At 43.5% G+C, this 26,164-nt stretch overlaps 2 protein-coding genes across 3 annotated transcripts in view; both read left to right on the forward strand.

Annotated features, from left to right (window-relative positions):
- Positions 1–24,833, forward strand: LOC134883962 (palmdelphin-like). 2 transcript variants are annotated; one of them, XM_063912501.1, is made up of 8 exons: positions 2–223; positions 5,988–6,038; positions 7,881–7,961; positions 9,406–9,533; positions 11,734–11,848; positions 12,776–12,800; positions 13,291–13,401; positions 14,044–15,869. In XM_063912501.1, the coding sequence occupies exons 2-8, from the start codon at positions 5,994–5,996 to the stop codon at positions 15,282–15,284; spliced, it is 1,746 nt and encodes a 581-aa protein (XP_063768571.1). In that variant the 5' UTR covers positions 2–223; positions 5,988–5,993; the 3' UTR covers positions 15,285–15,869. The 2 variants fall into 2 exon arrangements, with proteins under 2 accessions (XP_063768572.1, XP_063768571.1); XM_063912502.1 differs by lacking the exons at positions 12,776–12,800; positions 13,291–13,401; positions 14,044–15,869 and adding an exon at positions 23,520–24,833 and having other exon boundaries at positions 1–223.
- Positions 24,781–26,164, forward strand: part of LOC134883963 (uncharacterized) — a 3,881-nt gene continuing 2,497 nt past the window's right edge. The window contains exons 1-2 of the mRNA XM_063912503.1: positions 24,781–25,838; positions 25,946–26,028. Of these exons, the coding sequence (XP_063768573.1) occupies positions 25,007–25,838; positions 25,946–26,028 (915 nt within the window). The 5' untranslated portion in view covers positions 24,781–25,006. The remainder of the gene's footprint in view (positions 25,839–25,945; positions 26,029–26,164) is intronic.

A 26,164-nucleotide genomic window follows, 5' to 3' on the forward strand; every position in this document is an offset into this window, starting at 1 on the left:
AGGTATTTCAGGCGCATGGTTGGGAGTGACAGACTCACAGGGAGCAGATAAAGAGAGAGAGAGTGAAGAGAGAGGGGGAGAGTCTTCTCAGCTGGTCTGAATCTCTCTCAGCCTACACACACCACTTCGGCTCAGTAATGTTGAACACGCTGCGAGAGTGAGCTCTACCTTCCTCACACACTCTGCCATCACCTGCTCGAGGACACAGCCCCGCACACCCCCGGTGAGTACACCTCTGATTCACTGATACTGTTTGTGCCTCTGTAACACTAATGTAGAGCATCTATTTGAGGCTGGGGGCTCCTGTGAGATCAGAGACCTCACTGTGTACGGCGATAACCGCAGTTTTGTCCACTACTCAACGTGCATACTCTCTACCGTAAGTCTATTATCCCGAGGTAACTTGTTTCAGGAGCTAAAAGGAGCCACAGGGTCTTTTGATACTGTAATCTTTTTAAATCCTCTAAGCTGCCGGTTGCTAGGAGCCTCCCAGCAGGGGTCTGGCTTTAACTAACAGGACTTTTGCTTGCAGATGAAAACACACATGCACACACACAAACAATTGAATTGAGGAGCCTAAAATCTCTACATAACATCTAGTCAAAGCTCCTCGGGAATCCTATTTTCATTTGTCAGCATGCTGAGTGTATTTGTAATTGGTCCATGCACACAGACACACATTCATGCCCTCCCACTTACATGCTGTTGTTCTGGGCTGCCTGCAGAAAAACCAGTCACCCCGTACCCTTTCCTTCCCACTCAGGCCAGTCACTTCAACATGTGCAGCTCATGTGGCAGAGCTGAGGAGGGATGCTTATGACTGAGAGAGCTCGTTTTCACCCCTCTGTGAGGAACAGAACGCACTGATAGAGTTCTTTGAAGTATTATTTCATACATTAAAGCGATTCATTCTTCCTTCAGAGACTCGGAGGCGTAATCCAGTATTTCTTGCCTATATCTTTATTTGATATCTTTCTGTGAGTAAGATGTTCAGATGGTACACACAGAGCTGGAATCAGGACCTGGTTAGCCTTGCTTAGCATAAAGACTAGAAGTATATCAGGAAACGGCTAGCCTGAAGTCAATTAAAGTAAATGGACCACATGTTAATGCTAATCAAATATCACCTTGATAAATTACCATCAAACACACCATGCTGTAGACTAAGGAAGGTATTTGCTCTTAACCCGTTTGCGGTTAATCCATCAGAGATCAGATTAAGGAAGTAGGAGCAGGGATTAGAAATCAGGAGGATCTCGGCAGTAGGGCTAGACATACAGGGAGACAGGGGGTCATGTCATTGGGACTGGAGTATTGATCGTTGACAAGCTAACGTTAAGAGCTGTTTGATAGAGATTTTGATCCTGGTTGTGAAAGCTGACGTTTGAACTTGGCACCAAGACATCTCTGCCTTTCTCGAAATTAACCAGTAGATCAGATCCTTCAAACTCACCACACGTACCCACAACACAAGGTAGATAGAGACAGTTGATATGTGCAGTAACCTCTCTTTGGAGGGTTATTATTGCGTCTATGGGAAAGGACCTGGTACCAAATAAGTCAAGTAGAAACAAGCCTTACCATGCAGTGGAAATGAAGCAATACATGGAGTTTGTATAACTTGTTGTTTGAATCCAAACCAATGAAACACAACAACTCTGAACCTCACACACCAAGTAGTAGATTTAGCTCTTCCAGATGACATCACATTCTCAAGTCCTGAGACATTCACAAGCCTGATATTGGAATTCATCAAGTTGAAATTACAAAACTCATGCAGAGCTATTGGAGAGAAATGACTTCTGATTACTATTCCACACATTGTTTTCATTCCGAATGGATTCATCTCGTAGCTCTGTCTCCTAATGTAGCTCAGTGCCTGCTCACAGCCTGAGTACTGAATCACTGTGGCCCCCAACACCAACACCATTACCTATGTGTGTTGTTTTGAATGTAATGAGTAAGGGTGAGTAGTGAAAGTCTACAAGCCAAGACGCTTTGGAATCTGCCCACACAGAGTGTGCTGCCAGTGACTGTTCTGTCCTTTTGGCTAACTAGAGCACTTAATTAACTATCTGTGCTGTTATGGCACCTGCACACTGGTGCTGGCTTTGGCTTTGTCCATCATTAGCATGTGCCCAAAGCAATTATAAATGACTCTTTCCCCCCTGGTGGTCCTGCTTGATGGGCATTGCTTCAGTCTAAGTGAGTGTCCCACTTTTTCTGGCACAAGATCATGACTCTCAGCAGTTGGCTTTGACAGTGAACACACCTCCACACACACCCAGATTATGTGTAAATCCGGTGTTGGACTGCAGTTAACACCTGATATCAGACATTATACTCCAGCTGGGCCTTTCTGACCACTTGTTTACGATTGACAGGTGTTTTTTTTATTCCCATCATCAGCTCTTTTCCAGGACCAATGTGTCACCTGCTGCGACACTCTCTGATGCACACAGTGTCAAATTGTTCCAGCTGTGAGCCCGGCAGCGTCTCTATTTTCAGCAGCCTTGGCTCAGGCCTCCATAGTGTTAACAGGTGGACGGGCTAACCAGCAGTATGACCTTCAGGAGTCTCTCCTCCTTCCTTCCTCCCTCTGTCAATCAAATATCCAAATATCATTTCATCCTGGAAGTGGGTTTTCCCAACATATGCACTACTATTTTATGACCTCACGGCTTTAGCCTGGAACTTCCACACACAAACATTTCACGCTGTAGCTACCAGGCTAATTCACATTACACTTTCCTGTTTGGGATAGTTTCTTTAGGGGAAATGTTGATGTTACAGAGATCATATGACACCAGCATTTCCTTTAAAATGCACTTAGCAATAAAAGAAACACAAGCTAACTCAGGACTTAACTTGCTTTCATATGCTAAATATTTGAGTTATTCTGTACCCTGAGGCCTGCTACTCTACGACTCCTGTTTTATCACAGACAATGAAGGACAAATCCAAAATATTTAGCTTCTACTCTAGACTCTGTGCAGATAATTACCCATGGGAACAATTCATCCTTTCAATTATCAGGAAGAGTAATCACATGGACAGGAAGGGTATGAAAATGCTTCTGAATTCTGTGTGGTTAATGGTTTGGATGGTTTGATAGCAGAGTGCTCTGTAACATACTGTAGATGTTGACAGATTTGAGTTTCTTGAATAATCTCAGCATTCCTGCAGCTCCCACTCCCCCTCCCACTCTCTGCTCCTTTGTGCGGCTGAAAGCAATTACAAGTCAGAATAATTATTGTACTCTCCATCAACGAGAGCAATTTAGCTGTTCATTTCTTATCAAATCGTGGACAGTTTGGACACCGTGCATGTGGGAAACTTGGTTGGAATAACGAAACCCGCTATTAAAAGTTGTGATTATTATTATATCTAAACAAAAGAATCCTTCATCGTTTGACTGTCAGTCGTTCGCTGTTGGTGTTTTTATTCTGGCTTATTTTTTGGGGGGAAATTGTTTTACATTTTCGTTTGTAATTGTGATGCTTTGATTCAGCACTGCATACACACACTATAAATAGCACAGTGAGCAGTTATGGCACATCACACACTTCTTTGCAGTAAATGAGCACGTAAGAAGCTTTTTCAAATGCAGTACAGGAATAAATACCGGCTCAGGCATCGGATAGCACTGGTTGTTTGAAGAAGTATGAATTACATAATCCCTTCCTATGCTTTCTGAACACAAGCTGACAATGCATAGCGTCTTCTCTGTGACATGATCGCTGTGCCTGGGCCATGTGTGGGTGAAAGGCTGACTCTAGCTGCTATGTGTGTGGGTGTGTGAGGGGGCTGAGCATGAGATGTATAAAAATATAAGCGCCTCCTTGCATACAATATTGTATTTAGAACAGCTTCACACTGACGTGACTTGTGTTCATGCGATACCCCCATCTCAGCTAACAACAGTATGGCCTGTGGCCGGTCAAGGACATTGGCATTTGTCCTGCCTGCAAGTGCTCAGTATATATTATCTTTACCCTTAAGCACTGGGTTAACAGATCCTTTGAATAAGTTACATTATTATTTGGGCTTCTGAATTTGCCAAAATGCATCTTATTCTGATAATAGTACTGAATTCTGACTGGATTCTGTTCAAAAGGTTGGGATTTATAGATGAAATCTTACATAAAGATGACTTTTTTGCCCCTAGTGCAATCTGATCCAGGTCCTGTGTTTTGACTAAAGGTTGAACGACTGGAAAAATGTGAGAGTTATTTGACTCTGAAATGTGAAGTGTCACGGTTGGCTCTAAACGGTATGAGCTCTGGTGTAAAGAAATCAAAACCAGCAAAGAGAAGACAAACCTGGATTCAGCTGCTTGTGTTGAATAAATGCTGGGTCAACTTCAATAGTTGATTGTAGAAGAATGACAAATGCACTGTGCACATTCTGAACACCTATTCTAATTCTCTGAATGTTATGAATGACTTGACAAGGACATGTTGAAAATGCCACTGATCACTTGTCCTGGCCGTGAACCTGTGTATCCCCTCTGATATTCCCAGTAAAGCAGACGGTAGTGAACATGCAGAGGATGACATTTACCCGGCTCAGGTGCTACTACCAGCGTGAACACCGGCCCCACATTAATAACCATGTAGCTGCTTATTAATCGCTGTGGATCTTGTTACCGCCCACACTATGTATTGCCACTTCCCTTCTCGTCAGCTGATACGCGGAGCTACATCTCCTATTAGTGACAACCGTTTATACCAGAATACATTAAAGGGGATTTATGTGCTGGATCTGAGGGAAGACGGCGTAATTACCAAGGATGATATTGTGGAATAAGATGACAGTAAAGAAATATTGCTTTTATGTATCCAGATCAAGAAGTCTAAGATTCTCTAGGTATTTGTACGTCTTCTTGACTTTATTGGGATAAAATCAGAGTATACAGGTTATTATCGTAGGATTTTCCATGGGGAAACAGACATGAATGCGCTAAAGCTTACAGTAAGTGTGTTAGCTGCTGATGTGTTAATGAGCCAGGGAAGAGTCAGCCCCACCGTGGAGACACCGAATCACATGTTAATAAACAAGTTCACATGAAGCAGTGACGCTGGGGAATTCAGTATCGATGTTATTAACATATCTGCACTGCAAGCTTACCTACTAAGAGAACGCAGCAGTTGATTTGCATGGAAATTGCAGAGATCTATCAAACCAATTGTCTTGCGTATCATACCATTATCATCAAATAAAAGCACAGATAGAAAGAATATTAAAAAATGTTCTGCAGGCGATAAGAAAATCTGTTAAATCTGGGGCAAAATGAGAATACAAAATAGAATTATGTGGTAACAGAAAAACAGCAATGAGCTGTTTGGTTGTGTAAGGATGCAACTCCAGCTCACCACGTAAAAGCCAGATTAAACGCTGCTTTTTGAGAACTTTTCAGAAAGGAAAAAATGCTTCCTGGAACAACTCTCGACCGTTACACGTGTGGGAGAACAAACTTCCCTCTCCCTATTGTGTGTCCTGCTGAGTCCTCCTTCAGCTGTGAACTCGGTGCTCTCTGCTCTCCTCCCATCTCAGGTGCATCTTAACCTCCACTGATCAGTCTGTCCTCCTCTGATGGACTGCTGTGTATTATAACACAGCACACCCACACACTCATGTTACATTCCCTGCAGTCATTGTGCCGTTCCTCCGGCCCGGGATTAATCACCGTCCGACATGTGACGCGGACGTGATACTTTCTGTCGCTCCCGCTGTCAAGGCTGCAAATCCTTAAATCACAGGAGTGTGTTATAATGTACTGCAGTAAATCACTGGGACAGGAACAGACACTGATTCACCTTGTGCAGGGACTGTGCAGTGTTGTATTGCTATAATTATTTTAACTTGCCTATGTACAGTATGAGCATTTGATGTCATGATGAAAAATACTTACAAACTACTGAGGCTTTGAGCCTAATTGATAAAATACTTGGATCACTCACTCATGTAAATTCTGTTTCCTGCAGGCCATCATGGAGGAGGCTGACCTGCTGAAGGAGAGGCTCCAGGCCATCACGGTGAGGACTGCTCTGTGCTTCTGGCAGTAACAGGAGAAAGTGAAATAATCTGTGTGTGAAATTGTCTCACTCTACCTCCCTGTCCCTTCTTCAGCCACATCTCCCCTCACTTGAAACCATTCCATTTTCCTCGTAAGCGTGTGTTAATCACAGAACTTATATAAGGAATCCGAGCAAAAACTCAAAATACATTGACTTTGAGAGGAGGGAAACTAGAAGTGCTTCTATGCTAACTCACTTCTGGGGTCTTGGTGCCTTGCCAGCTGGACATGCAGTGCACCACACAACACATTTGTATATCTAAGTTTGCAAGCTGGCTCAAACATGGACCCAGCGGACATTCTGAGAGGTGATTCACACCATGTATTTCTTCGCTTTGATAACACCTCCAATATTAAACACAAAGAAGCAGCCCTGTGGCACTCTGGGAGATTTTCTTTCAGGCATTGCCTTGCAGAGTTGCCATCTGGAATTGCAGAGGACTTAAAATGCGCTCTATCCATGCTCACTTTCTTTTGTGTCCTCTGGAAACAGCTTTGGTTGTTATATAAGTGTATTGCAGCGTGTTTCTGTACATGGTCATGTTTTCTCTATTTGCCCCCTTCCAGTGCTGTGATATTAGGTCTGACACGGATGCCATGTTAGGCACACCTGGATTATCTGTAGAGAGTCTGAGCGGTTGGACCAGCGTTGAAGGGTCTGTGTCATCGCTATGTCGTGATTGAGTTTCTGCCTTTAGACAAGCAGAGGCTGAACTAAGACACAGTCTGATTTGCAAAAAGAAAGGCGAGGGAGGGTTTGATGTTGTTCCCAGAAGGCAATGCAAACAAGGTCGAGCATGACAGCTACAGTAAGCAAGTTTGTTTATATTGTCCCAGCCAGATCAGCTGTCAATCAAACTTCAAACACACGCCCAGTCAGAGGCTTGGAGGCTACATGTTTCTGATGGGTCTCCAAAGACAATGGAATAGTTAATGATGTTGTTTGGGAATTATTATTGCTGTAACACTTATGTTTAAAGAGCTGACTGATTGGTGTTTGTGTTGGCCAGCTGTTAATCATTTTAGGACCCTTGTAAGTATCTAAATCTGTGCTGCGTAATTATCCTAATTCATTACACTATCATTACAGCTCAATCATAACTTTTAGTCATCTCCCCTGAATTAAGTCGATGAGGATCCTCCGTAGACATTTCCCACACAGCTGAAACCTCACCCATATGATATCCGAACGAGAGAAAAAACAAAAACATGAGGAACAATTAGTGCGGTGCCAGAGTCTGTCAGACGCAGACAGAGACAGCACTATAAATACCAGCCGACGTCATCAGGAAGATCCCCTTTCACTGAGGCTTACAGCCACTCTGATCCAAGATCCAGAGGCTAATCTTAGCCAGCAGTGACCCCCGTCAGTGTCTCATCCATGAACACGGGCCTTGTGTTTTGATGTGGGGTTGAAGCCATTAAGCAGTGCGTCTGTCTGAGATTACAGCCAGGACAAATATGTGTCCATTATTAAAGGACTTGTCCACATGCCAATCTTCCTTTTATAAGAGCTTTTTATCTTTTCTACAGGAGGTGTTTACTAGCAGGGAAAGTTCACGTGGTAATAGTAAACAGGTGCCTACACACACACACACACACACACACACACACACACACACACACACACACACACACACACACACAACAACAGGTAGGGTCATTTAGGTTGTGTTACTTTTTAGCTATTTACGGCCGTCCAGCTGTCAGCTTAGTGTTGAAGCGTCGGCCTGTGAGGACAACAGGTGGAATAGTTTCCATGCTGTCAAACGTATTCATGATGTTTGATTTCCCTTCGCAGGACAAAAGAAGAATCCAGGAGAACATCGCCAAGAAAAGAAGAGAGATCGAAGAGGAGAAATTAAAACTGCAGTACATAAAGGTACTCTAATAGGAGAGTAAAAATCAGTGCAAGATGTAATACAAGGTTCTAAATTATCATAGAAATGTGTTTCCTGCAGGAACTGAGCACAGACTGCTCCCAGGACGCATTGCAGGATAAAAATGTGCTAGCTAGATAGATAGATAGATAGAATCGGAGGATGAAACCCTCTTTATTTGTCACATACATGCACACAGCAGAGCACACACAGTGAAATTAGTCCTCTGCATTTAACCCATCCTAGTACTAGGAGCAGTGGGCAGCTATCGTGCAGCGCCCGGGGAGCAATGGGGAGGGGGGATTGGAGGTGTCCGGTGCCTTGCTCAAGGGCACCACAGCAGGGCCTAGGAGGTGGACTGGGACCTCTCCAAGTAGCAGTCCACTTTCCATATTTTTCAAGTCTGTTCGGGGACTTGAACCGGCGACCCTACGATTCCCAGTCCAAGCCCCTACTTACTGAGCCACTGCTGGACTGCTAGCTAATAAGACTGCAGCACTCTCTGTACAAACCGAGACACAATCTGAAGACCAGACCTTCGTTTCACAAATATTAGCTCTCAGCATTATATAACTTAGTAATATTGTTCTTTCTCTACACAGCTATTTCATCTCAACACTTACTCTCACAGTCGACCTACAGTTCAACCATTTTCACCAATTCAACACTTCATCTGAGGGAGATTAAGGGAGACAGTGGGGTGCTCCACATCAATCAAAGGATGATGATGTTTTCTGCTAAAGTAACCTTTACCAAAACTCAAACCCAAAACCGAGCACAAAAAAAGATTGAGGAGCACTCACCCCTGAAAAGATGATTTGCTGTGAGTGCAGTGCAAGCCACTGAGATGAGTAAAGGAACATCTTCATCAGCTCCTTCCGCTCTCATGACGTATGATGGCTGAGAAATTGTACAAATAAGAGACAAAAACAAACCATGCTGAGGAAACACTGAAACAATATCCAGCGTGTCATTGGATTATCATCACAGTATTTTAATGGAATTATAAGTTAATTTTTTACCATTTTATCCCTGCAAGAATGACTTAGTATCATTTCAAGATGTAAATAACCATAACCAGCTTTGGTTAACATGAGTAGTGAGAATTTGTATTCGATGTTTGGATTTAAGCGACTGACTCCTGTCCTCTTTGCAGAGTGTGAATATGTGCTAATGTAACACCTTGTAAACGGTGGCACAGGGGGAAATGAAATTATTTGAGCTGTGTAACTCTTTAGTCATACTGACTGATGTAGGAGAAACTCTGGGGACATCTAGTGGAGAGATGGGGGATGACACAGTCTTGAGAGATGCAACGCTTTAGGGACCAGAGAGGAGGCAGACAGAGCTGCTCTCACCATGACGCAAACAAATTATGAATAGATCTTTAAATACTGTAGGCAGCTGAAACTGTGTGGCCTGTGTGTCGGTGTGTTTGACTGACAGAAGAAAGCCCTGAGGGAGCAGTGGCTGATGGACGGTCTGAGTCAGCAGCAGGAGGAACAGGAGGCCATGAGGCTGCAGGCTCAGGACGAGCAGCAGCAGAGTGATCAGCTGCAGAGCAACATCCTCAGGTAACCCGCGAGCTGCAGGCAAATCCCACCGCTCATCCCACACTGCACACAACCGGCAGGGAGCTGACACATCATGTGGGTGAAGGCATTTATATTTTGTTCAGGTGCACTGATGCTTGGGGGGACTGAGTTATCCCAGTGGGGAAAATTAGTTGCTGCAGAAGAAGAGAATTGTAATAGATTTTAGAGTCGCTGGGATCTTCTTTTCTGTTGAACCAAGAGTTGTTTTGCCCTTTCAAACTCTTATATAGTATGAGGATGCTTGTGGAAGCTTGCTAGTAACACATTCTGAGTTTTGTGTATTTTTTCTTCACTATAGTGCCACTAGGTTTACAAATTTGCATGGTGTATAATGGTGCATACATAAAAACAGTAAGAGGTATTCAGGAGAAAAACCAAATATTATAAAAAATATATTTACCTTTTTCATATAAATGTTACCTAAATATTTAGAAGATATTTTCTTAAGTATTAAGAAGTACAATAAAAGGGACAGAATAAAGAAATGTATATCTCAGGAGAGCTGCACTGAAAGAGCTTTGCAAAATGTGCAAAAAAACTCATCATTTTTTTGCAGTTAGAGAAATATGTGGGTCCCTTTCCACCTTTAAAACAACACGGGGGTTAAATTGCAATATTGTTTGAGAAAAAAAAAAGGTTTGCGAAGAGGCTGCCAGATAGCAGTTACATCATCATCAGATGTAAGATGCTTTTTGGAAAACAGATGTGCAGGAGTCTTGGGAGAACATGAAGGGATTTGGAACATCAAACACTCTCTAATTCAATGTCTTGTTCCTACAACCTCGACACTGGCACTGTGTGTGTGTGTGTGTGTGTGTGTGTGTGTGTGTGTGTGTGTGTGTGTGTGTGTGTGTGTGTGTGTGTGTGTGTGTGTGTGTGTGTGTGTGTGTGTGTGTGTGTGTGTGTGTGTGTGTGTGTGTGTGTGTGTGTGTGTGTGTGTGTGTGTGTGTGTGTGTGTGTGTGTGTGTGTGTGTGTGTGTGTGTGTGTGTGTGTGTGTGTGTGTGTGTGTGTGTGTGTGTGTGTGTGTGTGTGTGTGTGTGTGTGTGTGTGTGTGTGTGTGTGTGTGTGTGTGTGTGTGTGTGTGTGTGTGTGTGTGTGTGTGTGTGTGTGTGTGTGTGTGTGTGTGTGTGTGTGTGTGTGTGTGTGTGTGTGTGTGTGTGTGTGTGTGTGTGTGTGTGTGTGTGTGTGTGTGTGTGTGTGTGTGTGTGTGTGTGTGTGTGTGTGTGTGCACTGTGGGAAGCAGCGAGGGATTAGGCTCAGACGGTTTGACCTTAGATATCCCTGCAGCAGCATGTGTGTTAGTCAAAGTGCAGACACTGTTCCTTCATTACATCACAGTACTACTTAGCTCAGCTTACACACACACACCACATGCAGGCTTCACACGCTCTGCATCAACACAGCCCACTGTCCTGCTGTGAGGAATGATTTCCAACAATGTGCAGTGAATCATGAAGAAAGGATTTGTCATATTTCATCAACATCGATGCTTTTTTGCTTTAAGATTTGAATCCGTCACAATCATGGGTTGGTTGCATATCTTACTATGGGCCATAATTATTTTCCTATAAACTTATTTTATTCCTTTCTTTTATCGTGCTCACGAAAACAATTATTTGGAGGAGTATTGAATGGTTTGAATCTAGTAAACTCTAAATGTTCCCATGTGATTTAGATGGGAAGGTGTTCAAACAGGTTCAAAATCTATGATTGCATGGGCCAGATGCTGTAGAACAGGACCCTGATCCTTAATGTGCCCTTTGACCTGCTTCTCAAGCGGTTGCGGCTTGGATTAACACCTTAGTGTTTAATGGTGTGGGGTTAACCCTGCAGATCTCTAGAGGTTTAGGAAGGAAAAAGAGTGCTCTTATTTTATTTGTTTTAGTTCCTGGGAGTATTTCGAACATGGTTACACTTTACCTGATATGCAACTCCTCCCTTTACAGTAGAACCATGTACGTGTGTGTAGACCTCAGAGCCATGTTTTAAATTGGTATGTTATGAGTGAACACAGCAAGACTTCCCAGATTGCTGCGAGTGTGAAAAGAAAAGCCCTGAAGCAAGTGTTTTGCTTTATTAAAAGCCATTCAAACGCTCTCTAGCTGCTGCTGTTATTAAGAAGAGAAAACGCTATTCAGCTTGTTTCAGTAATCAACAGTTGATGACTCTCTTGTACAGAATAGAGAAGGAGATCGAGGCCTTGGAAACACAGGAGCTCGACATCTCTACCAATGAGGAAGCAGTCCTGAAACGGTTAAAAGAAGTGGAGAGGACGGCTGAGGATATAATAAAGGTAGGCTTTTTATTACTGTGCTCGCTGTTCCTGCTCTTACACTGCTGTGTTTTGCATACTGATTATTTCTGCTGCAATTCACCTTGAGGCAATGCATCCTGAAGAGATCTAACCATTCTTTAAACTTTAACAGACATAATGTGTTGTTTCCTGAAGTGAAGACACAGGTGTATAGTTGAAACAATACTCCTCATACATATTGATGAAGAGCTTTTAATAGATGGAGAAAACACTGGACTAGAAGTGCCAATAAATAGCATTTCTACTGAAAGACAGGGTTTTAAAAATGTTCTACCTAGCAGGAAGTAATGTTAGCTTATTGTTATAACCAGGTCTTAAGCTCTGCCACTGTTTTATCCCTGAGATGTGGGTTCCCGGTTCCTTGGGATTGCAAGGCTGTAAGCGAGTAAAGCAATTAAGTTCAGACGACAGGAAATATACTTTGTAGGAACACATACCTTGTTTATATGAATATCAGGGGAGAGGAGATTTATCATCAACGCTCCTGTTGGGCATTTTTGTTGCCAACGAATGTCCCGTGTTGGAGGTTCTGAAACTGAATCAAAAGGTTGTTGTTTGCTACTCACACCATGCCGCCTGTGGCTCTTCCTCCAAATACTCTAATCTGTGCTTGCCTCTAACAAGATGCACTTACTGAGGACTGTGTGGGTGTGCTTGGCTTCACAAGAGGCTGCTTTGAGTGAATAAGGTGGCAGGTAAATGGATTTCTCTCGTGGTGGGCGTGCGGCACACATGCACTAACATGAATAATTTGCTTTCTGGTTGCTGTGTTTGGACTGAAATGAATAAATGTGACTTTGATGCGACATGGACTGCTGATGCACCATTAATCCGTAGCACTGCTGTGACGTTGCTCCCTGCATCTCTCACCACTTTGACCTTCAACTACTCTGTCTTCACATCTAGGAGATAAACGCAGACTTCAAAGCAGGTAAAATCTTCTCTTTACATTCGGTGTGACCCTGTAACAGTTTCCTTTCTCTTTGCCAGACTAGGCTGGGTTAACTCACTTTACTAATAGATCTAACATTTGGAGTGTTTTAACTACACTAATTTAAATATTCGTAATGTTTTATCTATTATTAATATACTAACATATTAACCTCAACTATCTCCAGTTCAGACAGAGAGCAATTGCTATTTGGTTACATTTTTAGGCCCATTATTTTAAACACACTTACTTTCCCTGGTTGCTGTCAGTCATCTCTGTGTTTCAGAGATTGAGATTTAAACATCTCACTTTTAGAAATAAAGAAAATAACCATACTGCTCGAACATCTGTAATCATTCCCCTTATTTTATCTGGTTTGGTGGGCTTGAAAACATAACATGCATTATTTGTGACCTCCTTAAGTTATTGTCTTACTAATCATGGCATGACAAGTGTTCTCGTATCTCACTGGTCAAACTTTGTTCCTCAGATGTGACGCATAAAGTGTCCTTGCCACTCCAAGATTTACCATTCTTCTACCCACCAATTCCAACAAAAAGCCCAGCCACACATCGGCCTGGTAGTGAAGAACCAAAAAAAGGTGCGGACAAATCTTCCAACTTCTGCAGACTCTCAAAACCGTCCCTGTTAGGATGTTGGACATATCGTAAAATGTGCTGCACCATCGGACTATGGGGAGATTGTAGCTGCTTTTAGCTGCGCCAACTATTCCCAGAGTTCTCGACACCCTGCTGACATTCATTTTGTGCTCTTTAGGCTTAGCTGTCTGCTTGAGACCGGGTGCTCTGATTGAAAATGCCTGGTGGTTTCATAATGCTATTTTAAAAGCTGCAATTTTCATCAGCATGCAAATTATGAAGCACTTAGAGTTTAGTGTGAATAAAACTGAACATTTCTAGGCCTCGTTCAGAAGTCTGCTGGAGTCATTAATCATAGCAACAGCAACTTTTTCATTAGTTGGAAAAAGACGGAAGCACACTGCCTGAGTAAAAACTAAAAGACAGTAGGCAGATGTACATTTTGTACTGCATTAAGTAGGCTTTTAATCAATAAGAAGACACTTTAAATCCTACTATTGACTCATTTTAAAGACATGCCCTTGCCTTCATGACATGACCATGACTCTGATCTCAATTGCATGCCTTGTTTTTATCTTTAAGTTACAATATGAAATGTTCAGAAACAAGGCTTTGATTTACAGTCAGTCTTCTCTCTATTTCAGCTACGTTTGCGATGGAGATCAGTGTGGAGCTTGATAGGAAAACAGGCAAAAGTCAGGTGGTCTCTACAGCCACCATCACCCCAGAAAGCATTCAGGAGAGGGGTTTGAAGGTCTATGAAGATGGCCGCAAGTCTGTTTATGCATTGCATCCTGATGGAGGCAAAATGCCGAGTGGATCAGTTGGAGAGATGACGCCCACAGAGGTAGAAGAGCTGCTGCATCAAGCCACGGATAAGAACGTTCCCACTGGGGTGCAGTACCATCAGCCGGTCTACTCTGCACCCTACACAGAGAGCAGCAGGCCTGCAACACCCAGGACGCCAAATAAAACACCAAGAGAAACCCCAACACCCGGACCCATTCAGAGCCCAGTATCGTCTGGAAATGGAGCTGAAATCCTCCAAGAGGAAAGCCAGCACAGCCAAGACCTGGGGAAAACACCCAGCTCGAGCCCCATCCAACAAGACTCAAGAGTCCAAAGACCTGGAGAAGAAACCAAGCTGCCCCGCTGCCACATTCAAGGACAATCGTTGGCTGACAGGCATCCAATTTCACAGCCACAGTTTGGTGCTCAATCTCCACGAGGACTCGCCAACAGGAAGGCGGGCAGTCCAAAGACACCCTCTCTAGTCTCGGTCAAAGCCAGATCTGAAGGAATGCCAACAACCATTCAGCCGTTCTACATGGATGTGGAAAGCCGTTGTCCTTCGGTAGCCAGCCACAAGTCTGCGGTTGATGCCTTTTTAGAGAGTTCTGGTGAATTTGACAGACTTTCACCCTCCTGTTCGGAGAGTATCGAGTCTCTGAACCTGGTCAACAAACTGCCAGAGGAGCTCGGATCCGAACCAGTCACCATGATCTTCATGGGTTATGAGAATGCTGACGAAGACGAGGAAGACATCCAGGCGGAGCTGGTGGTCATCGGCAACAGCGATGACGATAACGATGAAGAGGCCCAATGTAGTGCTGATGAAAGGACCGATGAGTGTCTCTCATTCCACCCAGAGGGATACAAGAGCCAGGTCTTCCAACCCAAAATGGGAATAGCCAATGTTACAGGCCGCAGAGACATTATTGATGAAGCATACTCAAACTGGGAGGATTTAGGGCTCCACAAGCCGACATTCATCCACAAGTCTGGGAAGCCGAGTCCCTACCTGCAGGGACAGAGGGGGGGTGAGACTGCAAACACAGGCAGCATAAATATGGAGGAAATGAAGCTCTGCTCAACGGGAAGATAAGGAAGAAGGGTACCACCTCCTAAGAAACTGGGTCATTCAAGAGGAAATGTAGGAGGATAATTGAAGGGATTATTTCTTTTTGTCGGTTTGAAGATATCTCAGCTTTACTCCTAACCTCCCCTTTGTTGGGAGAAGCGTTATCTTGCCAGGTTTGCCTCTAATATTGGTGTGACTGCAGCACTTTGCCAAAGATATTTATGCTGCACAATACCAAACTAAATCTTTATAGATGCCTTGTGAGCTAAACAACCTGGCCATACGTACTGTATGTGGATACTGATTTCGTTCCGTTAACCTCAAATGAATCTTAACATTTAGGAAGAAGTGTTCTTCCAGCTTTGTGTCAACATTACTGTTTTTTGTTTCAACACAATGTGCACCAAGCCCGCTTCAGAAATGGTGTCCACAGTGTGGTTACTGTTTATGGTGAGTCATTTATAAATGCTTTTTCTAAGAGTGGTGCTTTTTTTCTTCTTCTATAAAGGTGTGAACCATGCCATGCTGTGTTTGAAGGTCAACTCTAAATGTACACTAACTGTGTGCTGTTACTTCCTCTGTGATTAAAAACATTTCTTCATCTTCTAATTGTGACGGTGTTGTTTTGGCAGCGGTACCTGGTAGTAAGTGGGGGAAACTAAATGTGTGCAGTGTTCCCAACTCTCTTACAAGGACATTAGCCAGCACTTACTCTGAAAGCTGTGTCATCAGATTACGTCAGACACTCATTTGTATTTTTGAGATATTTCTGAGTCAGGTTTAAAAAGCGCTGCAAATAACACCACTTGGTAAAAGGCGAAGCTGAGAAGATGTCTATTGTCACATATGAAAGATATCTTAAAGTCCACAGCTTCAATTCACATTTAAAAACCATGAATATGATTAAAAATGTTTGTCTGTATAGAGGAAGGTTGGCAGCTCTGAATTATGTCTGCAGGAAAAGGACTGACAGCTGAGAGAATTGAACTTGTTTTTCCGCTGCTCATGTAGAGCACTCGCCCTTGGTTTGCTTTGTGACGGCTCCTGAGACTTTTACGCACAAAGGATAACGTTATATAACATGAAAACGTGAGGAACCCATGGCCATCCATCTGAAATGCAATATTCACGGTGCCTCTCTTTTCTGGAACTGTGTAGGCTTCGTAACCGGCGTGTGATATATGCTTTCTCCCTCTGACAGGAGGGAACGTGCCTTGTTAACAGAGTTGGTTTTTTTGGGCTGAAGAAGATGACTCATTCTTCACAGCATGGATTGAGTAGTCAGTCACACGTTTTGGACGTAGTTGGCGCTCCTGAACAGCCTTAAATTGAGAATCCCAGAGAAAGTCTGTCCGCAGGGAGGTCTACGGATATGTCAGAGTGATGTTAATTCAGGATTGGAACGCTGATTGAAATGTGATTTTCAACGCTCATTTGGATGCAGGAGGAGTGGTAGTCATTAACTGAGCGGCTGGGTTTATTTGGAAATGTCTACAGTACATTTTTATAAGCCTCACAATTTATACTTTATTCATGTCTGACAAAAATGACTGCAATAGGGTTGTCTGTGTCTGCATTTATAGTACCAAAATATCACAAGTTATTTACTGATTTCAGGGAAACATTGAGGAATAAATCCTTTAGCACTTCTGCTTGATTTGCATAAAAACTCTCCTGAATCATTCCTAAAATCATTGCCAATTAAGTCAGCAACAGGAAAACAACTGCTTGAATTAAATATGTAAATATAGCATTTAAAGATCTTCCTAATAGCTGAGAGAAATTAGCTGGTGGTTCAAATCAATCCTGCTACGGGTTAGTGTGTGTTCGAGCACAAGATGAGCTCCTCTCTGCCTGAGAGTGGGTTCATCAAAGAAAGCTCAAGTATTGGCTGTCTCCAGTACACCCCCCCCCCTCCCCTTGCCGTCCAATCAGAGGCGGCAGCAGCCAGGCAGAGCTGCCAGTGTGATGCTGCACTCAGAAACAGAGCAGAGCCTCCTGCGTTCATCCTGCCTCCCCGTCTCAGGTAGGTCTATTTACACACACACACACACACACACACACACACACACACACACAGCACTCGTACAAAAGTTTGCAAAGGTTTTCCTCTCCGTCAGGCTGTCGATCCATACTGCATCCTCTGCTGCTAAAACGGAAAACACCCCCTGTGTTGGTTATTGATGTGGACAGAGGGATGCAGCAAGCCTCGCAGCAGATCAGAGTTATTAGGATGATAATATGCTGTGTATCGACAAGCTGCAGTAATGTGTGTGTGTGTGTGTGTATCCATGTGTGTGTGTCGGCATGTGGGGGCTTAGAGGATGTGATTAAGCAATGAAGTTGTGCTGTCCTTGTATCGACTGATTTAAATGATCATGTTTATGTTGAGATATACACAAGGTGCAGATATCAGCTGATTTGAGTGAAGAACGGGTTAGCTCACCCACGTTTTATTCACTCGCAGCTTTGGTTTCCAACTAGAGATATTTGTCTGTGGCATTTTAGATGTTTCATATTTAGCTTTTGCATGTATACAGTATTATGCACTCCATCAATTGTTTGAATCCAGTCCTTGAGTGCTCTTTAACAGTTGACAGACACAAAGGTGTTCCTGGAGAGCGGCCATTGTTTTTGTTTGGGATCTTGAATGACTAAAATAAAAAAGGTTGACGTGAGTTTGGATTATTACACAAAAAGACTTCATGTCTTGTGAGTCCATCAAGGAGGGGCACCATGTAGAGCAATCAATTAATCAATCATTGTATCCAGTGAGTACGTATTTAAGGGGGGGATTATTGGTTTTCCATATATTTGTACAGCACCAGCAATGTGTCCGTGTCTCACTACGTCCTGTCTGTACTCATTTTGAGGCTTTGAGCTCCATGCTCTTTGGTTCCTTGTCCAGATTACAGCTGGACACTGCAATTTTCATAAGACTTTACCATAAAACAGTGTGTTTGTAAGGAGATAATTATCATTTGAAGCTGTTGTTGGTACTCTGGGCTGAAGGACATGTGTTGATGAGTGAAAATTGTCACTCATTGGTGTGTTGTAAACATTTTTGATGATGATGGAGCTCAACGAAAGCTTTCTACTCTTTTCAGGGTTGCGTTTTTTAAGGATGATAAAATGATGATAACTGCAGCTGAGCCTGCAGCTCTCTTTCTCAGTCCGCTGCAATGATTGCATATGAATTCCCCGTGCAGAGAGGGAGCCGGTCATTTCAAGGCTTTCAGGAACAGAAATGTGCCTTCTGTGTGTGGCTGCGAGAAAAGCCCACACTGATGTCTCTGTATTGCGTTTGTGTGGTGAGTGAGTGTGTGTTTGTTTCTCTGCTGCTTTAAAGACAACGCCAGCCTTACAGCCCTTATCTTTTCACTGAGTGTTGACAGGTTGAAATATTTTAAGATCAATGATCACGGGCTGGACATTTCTTAGTTTTCTCTCTATTTCTCTGGGGACTGGAAGCCTTCAGTGACACAAAATATATACCTCTGATATAAGAGCCACATATTCCAAGGTCCCTTTTTCTCATGATGATGTCAGCCTTCAGTTTGCAGGATAAAACCTTATGAAACGTGTCCATCTGCCCAACTTCAGCGTGCCCTTTTCATGGACAGCTTAATGTCTGAACTGCTCCTCACTGAGCTTGGCGATTATTGGGAACAGAAGTGGGCATTCAAAAGAAGAGATGATTCACAGGCGTCTTGCCTTGAATTCAGCGACACCCTGGCAGACTGTCGTTTCTTCTCATTTGGTGGCCATACGAAAATGAAGACACTGACTGTAGACTTGTATGTCTCTTGAAGTGATTGTCTTGACCAGAAGAAACTGCAATAAGATTTCCCTTTATAATAAACATCAGCATTCATTATGGATGAAAGATCAAAGAAGGAAAAGGTGTGTAGTCGATCATAGCAACACAAATGGAAAACTGAATGTCATTCATGGCTGGAGGCCTCTGTTTGCGTCTTCTAGAAACAGATTTATTTTACCTCCTTGTTGTTAACCATGACCTATGTGTGCACACAGTGCTGGACAAACTGGTCATTAATAGTACATTTGACTTTAGTATCATTAAATGGCATATGTTGATCATTATTTTTAGCCTGTAATGTATAGCCTTTGCAATCTTACAGGCTTAGAGCAAGTTCTCTTGAAGTCAACGAAGAACAAAGTGGACATGTGCAGAAAAAATGGAGCAAATGATCAAACAAACTCAATCCAGAATACCGCTGCTGCAGCTTTTGGCACGTATGCATAGTTGTGAAAGCATATTGGAAAGCTGTTTGCAAGTCGAATGCAAAGCCCTTATGGATTTAGAGGAAGCGCAGACACAATCTGTGAGTCTGTAGAGGAGGACACTGACAGATTTGATACAGATTTGGTAGTTATTGTTTAGCTCCCTCTCAAATTAATGAAAACTTTTGATTCGTGGACATTAAACACATCCAGGGGGTTTCCAAACTAACATTATTCCTCTTTGTTAGCATTAAGTTATTGATGGGTAATGCACTTTTTATTGGGATTGTGAGCTGGTCTGTCGTTGGGAAGCAGCCTCAGGGAGCCTCATCTCCACTCTGCCTAATCTGAATGACAGTTATGTGTGTGTGTGTGTGTGTGTGTGTGTGTGTGTGTGTTATGTAAAGTTTGATATTACTTAGTTACCACTCCAACAAAGCCTTAGCATCTGTGCATGTTGTGTGGATTGTCTCCTCCGTGTGATTGAGAAGCTGTGCCCTGAATATGATCTCTGTGTGGATGATCTACATGTTGACGGTAGGCATTGCTTAGTTTTATCATTTTCCGGGCAATAGATGGATCAGGGTGGGTTTAAGCTAATAAATGAAAGGGACATTTTGTCTACAGCCATACAATAAGGATATTTCTCTATTGCTATTGCTCAGCTGCTCCAGGGTGCCTGTTGTTGGACCTAAAGGACAGTCTCCAGTTAAAAAAGCAGGTTTCCTTTTCAAAAAAATGAACAATTTAAGCCACAAAACTGTTTATTGTTTGTTGTCAACAAAGACACTGGAATCAACAACCTGTCGATCTGTTTCGCAATATGTTTTGGCTTCCTGTGTGTGATTCTCTGCCCAAAGCTCATTGGTTCCTACTTCAGATGTAGAAGTGAAAAACAGTCTCAGTAATTTACTTAAACAGCTGGACACTCTGGATTTGATTGCTGCTTTCACAGGAGGATGTTGTGTGTGTGTGTGTGTGTGTGTGTTTGTTTGTTGTGGACTGTTTGCTGGGGTGGATTAATACACCGTATGTCGTACTAGTGAGTATTTGTGGCAGCAGGAAAGTGTGTATGGGATTAAGAACAAATAGAGTGTGTGTGTTCACAGTAATGAAAGAACATGTGGAGCAGTGAAACAGTGGCTCATTGATTTTGTTCAATAATGGAGCTCTGTTGTATAGAGGAACAATACAATATAGGTAAGGCTTTTCATACACACCCTGAGATGCATTCAATGCTGGGTTTGATTATATTTCTTTGGATTTGATGTTATAAAAAGAAATGTTAGAGCATTGCTAAACAAGTCCTTAAAGTGTAAGAATGTCTGGATGCATTAAAGCAGAAATGGTCACGGCACAAGGGTCTGTTTGGAGGTGTGAATGTGTTTTTGTGAAGCAGAAATCCCACATCTAGTGAGCAGGACTCAGTACATTTAAAGACTCCATCTATTAAATACCAATTAATACAAAAGACCAGTTCAACAATTCTGTCTGTAGTGATCAGAATACTAATTATCCATTTGAAGACATACATTTCAGAATCACAGAGACCCTTCAAATGATGGGATATTAAGATGAAATGAAAGAAAACAGGCCATGGCTTAATAACGCCCTGAACCATGTTCACATGAAGATGTGTCCGAGCTGTGTGTGGTTTTTACGCAGCGCTGAGGCTAAAGAAGTCAGGAGCTGTAGGGATTCGGAGGAAATGTACAACTTAAGTTTGTTCATTTATTATTTAATGAGGGAATTTGTCCTCAGGTCCTGGAGGCATTTTGCATACAGGCTCTGCAGAGGTTTCTCTAAGCTCACCAAAAATGTCCTTTCTGAATACTATTGTCATTTGAAATGCTCACTGTCAAACATGACGTGCAGTTTGAGTAAAAAGGCGATGCTCAGCCTTTATCGACAGGTCAGGTGTTACTGATATCTTGCATCATGTGCTAGTTTTGCCCCCATATGAGTCACTTTACATGTTCTATTTAACAGCACATGGTTAAATCATGCTGTTATATTGTGAGAGCTGCAAAGTTTCTCTACACCTACTGTAAAGCCAGAAAAAGTGAATAATCTGCATTTAGTTTCTGCCTGCAAAAACTAAATGCTGTTTTTCTGCTGATTTTATTAATATGTCGAGGTGTTTCTTTTAAGTAGTACGTTTTTATTTACCGCTCAACCCACACGACGTGAACGCAGCACTGCTTCCCCTCACATATACCCGTCTGCTGATGAGGAGGAGGTGGAGGAGGAGGAGGAGGTGGGGGCGGACACAGCTGAGCAGTGTTGATGGTTACCATGGCACTCAGTCTGTCGCATGCATGTGTCCTTGTAGGCGTATTTGTTTGTGTAATTGAAAACTTCCACAGACAACCAAGGCATTGTTGCTGATGTGGTTGAAAGAGTCGGGGCCTCTTGAAGTGCGTAGGGAACACGGCATGCTGTGGTGCAACATAGCCATGAACAAATTAACAAATTGATCATTTTATCATGTTCGTATTTCGACCAAAAAAAAAAGGTTTCTGAATATATTTTGAAATGAATCATGCAGGCGTGATGAAAAGACTGTTCCAGAGAGAGATGCGGAGAGAGAATAGTCAAAAGGATTAGGTTTCTGGTAGCGAGTGGACTGGTGCTGGCAGTGTTTGATGTTTGTAGCCGTGGGTATCCTGTTAAATACTTTCAGCTTTCGAAATGAAAACAGCCCTCAGGCCCTGGTGAGCTGTTGCCTCGACACTTGGCAGCAGGAGCACATCACCTCGGCTTCAGGGTGGGGTAGATTCATCCAGAAGCTTTCATAGAGTAGTGTTTATTGTTGAATTGTATATAAAAACAACAGGGAAATGATCCTTTTACATTCTTATATCTCTTTGAATGGGGATTGTGGACAGAGGGAAATGTCGATTTACCCTTAAAACACACACAATGGTGGCCGTTGAGAGAGGTGTCACTGTGTGTGTTTGCTGTTAATTAGTGGAAATGTAATCCTGCTACATTAAAGCTTTGACACAGCATGCATGCACACTGTTCTGCGAGATGTGTTCTGTTCACAAAGTTCTATGCTGCTGAAGGGTCTACTGTGTGCAAATGCAGCTGAGTGAATTTTGATATCGCTTAACTCTTCCGTTACCACAGTGAGCTGTGAGGAGTAAGAGGCAATCAGGGAGAAAATCTTCTAATTTGGTATTCAAGAAAAGTGATTGTAGCCAGTGATTGTTCTCACACTGATCAGTAATAGCTATTTAAATGTCTGTGATTACATGTGCACGGGGATTGTGGGGCTCAGACAATCATCTTGCAGGGACACTCTGGCAGTGTGTGGGAGGCAGACCTGTCCCCGCAGTCTCACATAAGAACCGCTATAATGCCACCTAATTTAGCTGCTTTTTGATCTGCTTCATCTCTTTCTGTGCATAACCCACTTAGGAAAACATTTCCAACCCCCCTCCTTCCTTTCCTGTTTCTCCACCTGGCACAGGCACAGAGCTCTTAAGTGCTGCCCATGGACATGTCCAAGTGTGCTTATTGCACTTCAAGAACTGTTAGGAGGATTTGCCAAAGTCACATGGGTGTGATTACATTCACACTCACAATGACACCCTGTGGTGGTGTTGTCTATGCTGCTGAGGATCACAATGAAGATCTTTTACATTGTGAGTGGCACAAATCTTTATTGGTTCAGAACAAATACGATCTTTAGTCTGCACATTCCCATTTGTATGCATTACATACACACAGTGTGAAATATTAAACTGTCTGAATGTGAGTCCCGGCTCAGCTGAAACCATCATCTTCTATTGTGCTACATTCTGAAGTCTTGCTTGTTATTTAGGGACATGTCTCACAAGCATGTTTAAAGGCGAGACTTTTTAAGGAGAAGCTGGAGGAAGACAAGGTTACAAATTTCATGCTGTGAAAAGGATGCCACTGAATGCAGCTCCGCATTTGGCAAAGGTACAAACTAACAGCTCCCAGAAAATAAGTACTTTTCTTGCTCTCTCTCTTTTCTTTCTTCAGAAAGCTACCTCGGTGGATTTGGAGGCAGATGGAAAAGAAGTGAACGAAGGTTGCAGCACAACTGAGAATCACAACTCCTTCTCCGTCACCATGGAAACCACTGAACAATCAGAGCCGGCGACGGACTGTGAAGTGGAGGTCGCAGTGGCTGATTCACCTGAGCAGAGGAAAGATTGCACTGCGGATGATGAGCCAGTTTGCTTAGAGGCAGACTCATCAGATTTCCCGGGGGAAACGGCGATGCTTGGCAAATTATTACCTGACCTGCCAACCGGCAATATTGAGATTGACAAGACTGACTTCCCTGATCCCGGTGTTTGCCCTGAAACGCCTTGTGAAGCTCAAAATGAAGCTTTGATACTAGAAGTAGGGCATGAAGAGCTCAACAGGAATGAGTCAATCAACTCCTCTGTGTCCGACACGCTCTCCAGTGCTGACAGTGTTTATGAGAACGAGGCCCATCGCAAGAGGCAGGACATGCCAGAACAAGATCCTGAGCCAGAGCAAGACCCTGAGCCAGAACAAGATCCCGAGCAAGAACAAGTCCCCGAGCCAGAGCAGTTTCCCGAGCCAGAACAAGACATTGAACCAGAGCAAGACGTTGAACAAGCGCAGTTCCCTGAGCCAGAGCAATACCCTGAGCCAGAGCAATACCCAGACCCAGAGGAAGACCCTTTACCAGACTATTACCCAGAGGAAGACCTCGACCTGGAGCAGTACCCTGAGCCTGATCAAGACCCTGAACAAGATGAGTACCCTGAGCCGGAGCCATACCCTGACCTAGAGTTATACCCTGAGCCGGAGCCTGACGCTGAGGACAGTAAGCTTTATCTGGAAGATGATGGTTATCAAAATGTGGCAGTCGACCCAGAGGAAGACCCAGAGGCCTGTGAAATCCTCTTTGAACCACCCATCACAGAGGAGTCAATATTAGAGCAATGTATTCGAGAAGATGCAATGTCTGATGTGTCCAATGAGTTCTGCCATGACCAGGACCCTGATGATATGGACGAATGCCTGGGAGTTGAGATTGAAGCCGCTTCCTCAGACAGTGACACAGACGAGAAATGGAGATCTATATTTTCTTCCTCCATAAATAAAGAAGATGATGACTCATATTTGGACAGTCTTCAGCTGAGTGCTCAGGAGCTCTTTGTGCAGAAAGTGGAGGTGACAGACTTTGAGGGAGAAGACAACAACAACAACACGAAGAAGTCAATATTGACGTTCCACAAGAGGAAGAAGTTCTGGAACAACCCGAGGATACTATTTCCTTTTCCATCCCTCCACAAGAGGTTAAATATAACCCTTTAAGCCTTCAAGGGTTGTCCAAAATCTCTGAAGATGAGGGTGAAAATGGAAGGGACCACGCCGCCGACTTGAACAAGAAGCTACCAAAAGACTTCTGCGTGATACAGGAGACCAAGAGCAAGAACGTTAGCACAGAGCATGTGGACTTCCAGCTGGCTCGAAAACAGTGGCGGGAAATGGAGGAGCAAACCAAGAACAAGATCATCATCCCTACAACCAAGCACCCCAGCTTCCATGGCAGCCACAGCTTCATGTACACACCGGTCCGCAACATTGAAAGAACGCACAAGAAAGCTTACGAGCTGGAGAACCTGAATCTGGCTGGCGATTATCCTCACATGCAATTCAGCCCTTGCTCAGAGGATTCTGGCCTGGATGATTCCAGTTACAGGTCCCCGTATGATGACCTGGAGACACCAGTCGAAAGGGAGATTCGCATATCAATGGAGCGGGAGGAAACCTTCAGGAGAGAGAAGGGCCTCTCCAGGATGGGCAAATCCACTGACTGTGCTCCCTCACGAGGTATGCCGAGATCTATAAGCACTCCACTGACGCCATCATTCATCATAACCTCCTCGCCCAGCAAGGAACCACTAAGACATGAAGTATCGGCAAACAACGTTATCATTCTCGACCCAAGGAATGATTTCACGTCCAACCCTAGACACGGCAAGGACAACGGGGCGGCTCAGTCCGGGGAGTGGTGCTCTGAGGACAACAGCTCCAACGTCATCATCCTAGAGACATCCAATCTGATCATCCGAAGTGCCTCCGATTACTCCCTCAACAAAGCCTGCGAGCAACCCCAGGAGAAAATGTTCCTTAACAACCCCTTTTTCAAGCTGCGTTCAAGAAGCACGATGTCGCTGGTGGACGAGGAGATTAAGATGATGAAGCAGAGGGAGGAGGAGCTCAGGAAAGAGAGGGTGAATATGTACGGCAAGGACAGGTTCGATAGCGAAAGGATATTGTCGAATCACATGGACACGTTGTCGTTTGACAATTCAGGTAAATAATCGACCACAGAACACTACATGATCAACACACATATCTTTTACTTTTGGTGTGTGTGTGTGTGTGTGTGTATTAAGCTAATGACTACCTTCTGATCTTAGCCGTGAAGTGCAAATCCTCCCCATCATCACCGATGAAGACGGCCTACAGGATGGATCGATCCGCGTTATCCTGCGATCACAGAGTAAGCTCTCGCTCATACATTTCCATTTCACAATTGTAGCCACGTAACCGGATAGCAATATTACCATATCATTACCATTGCATTGACACTCATTTATGTCCCACTTCAGTCTTATAATCTGGGAGAGGAGGTGGAA

The sequence above is a fragment of the Eleginops maclovinus genome, chromosome 21, assembly GCF_036324505.1.
Source record: "Eleginops maclovinus isolate JMC-PN-2008 ecotype Puerto Natales chromosome 21, JC_Emac_rtc_rv5, whole genome shotgun sequence".
NCBI lineage: Eukaryota > Metazoa > Chordata > Actinopteri > Perciformes > Eleginopidae > Eleginops > Eleginops maclovinus.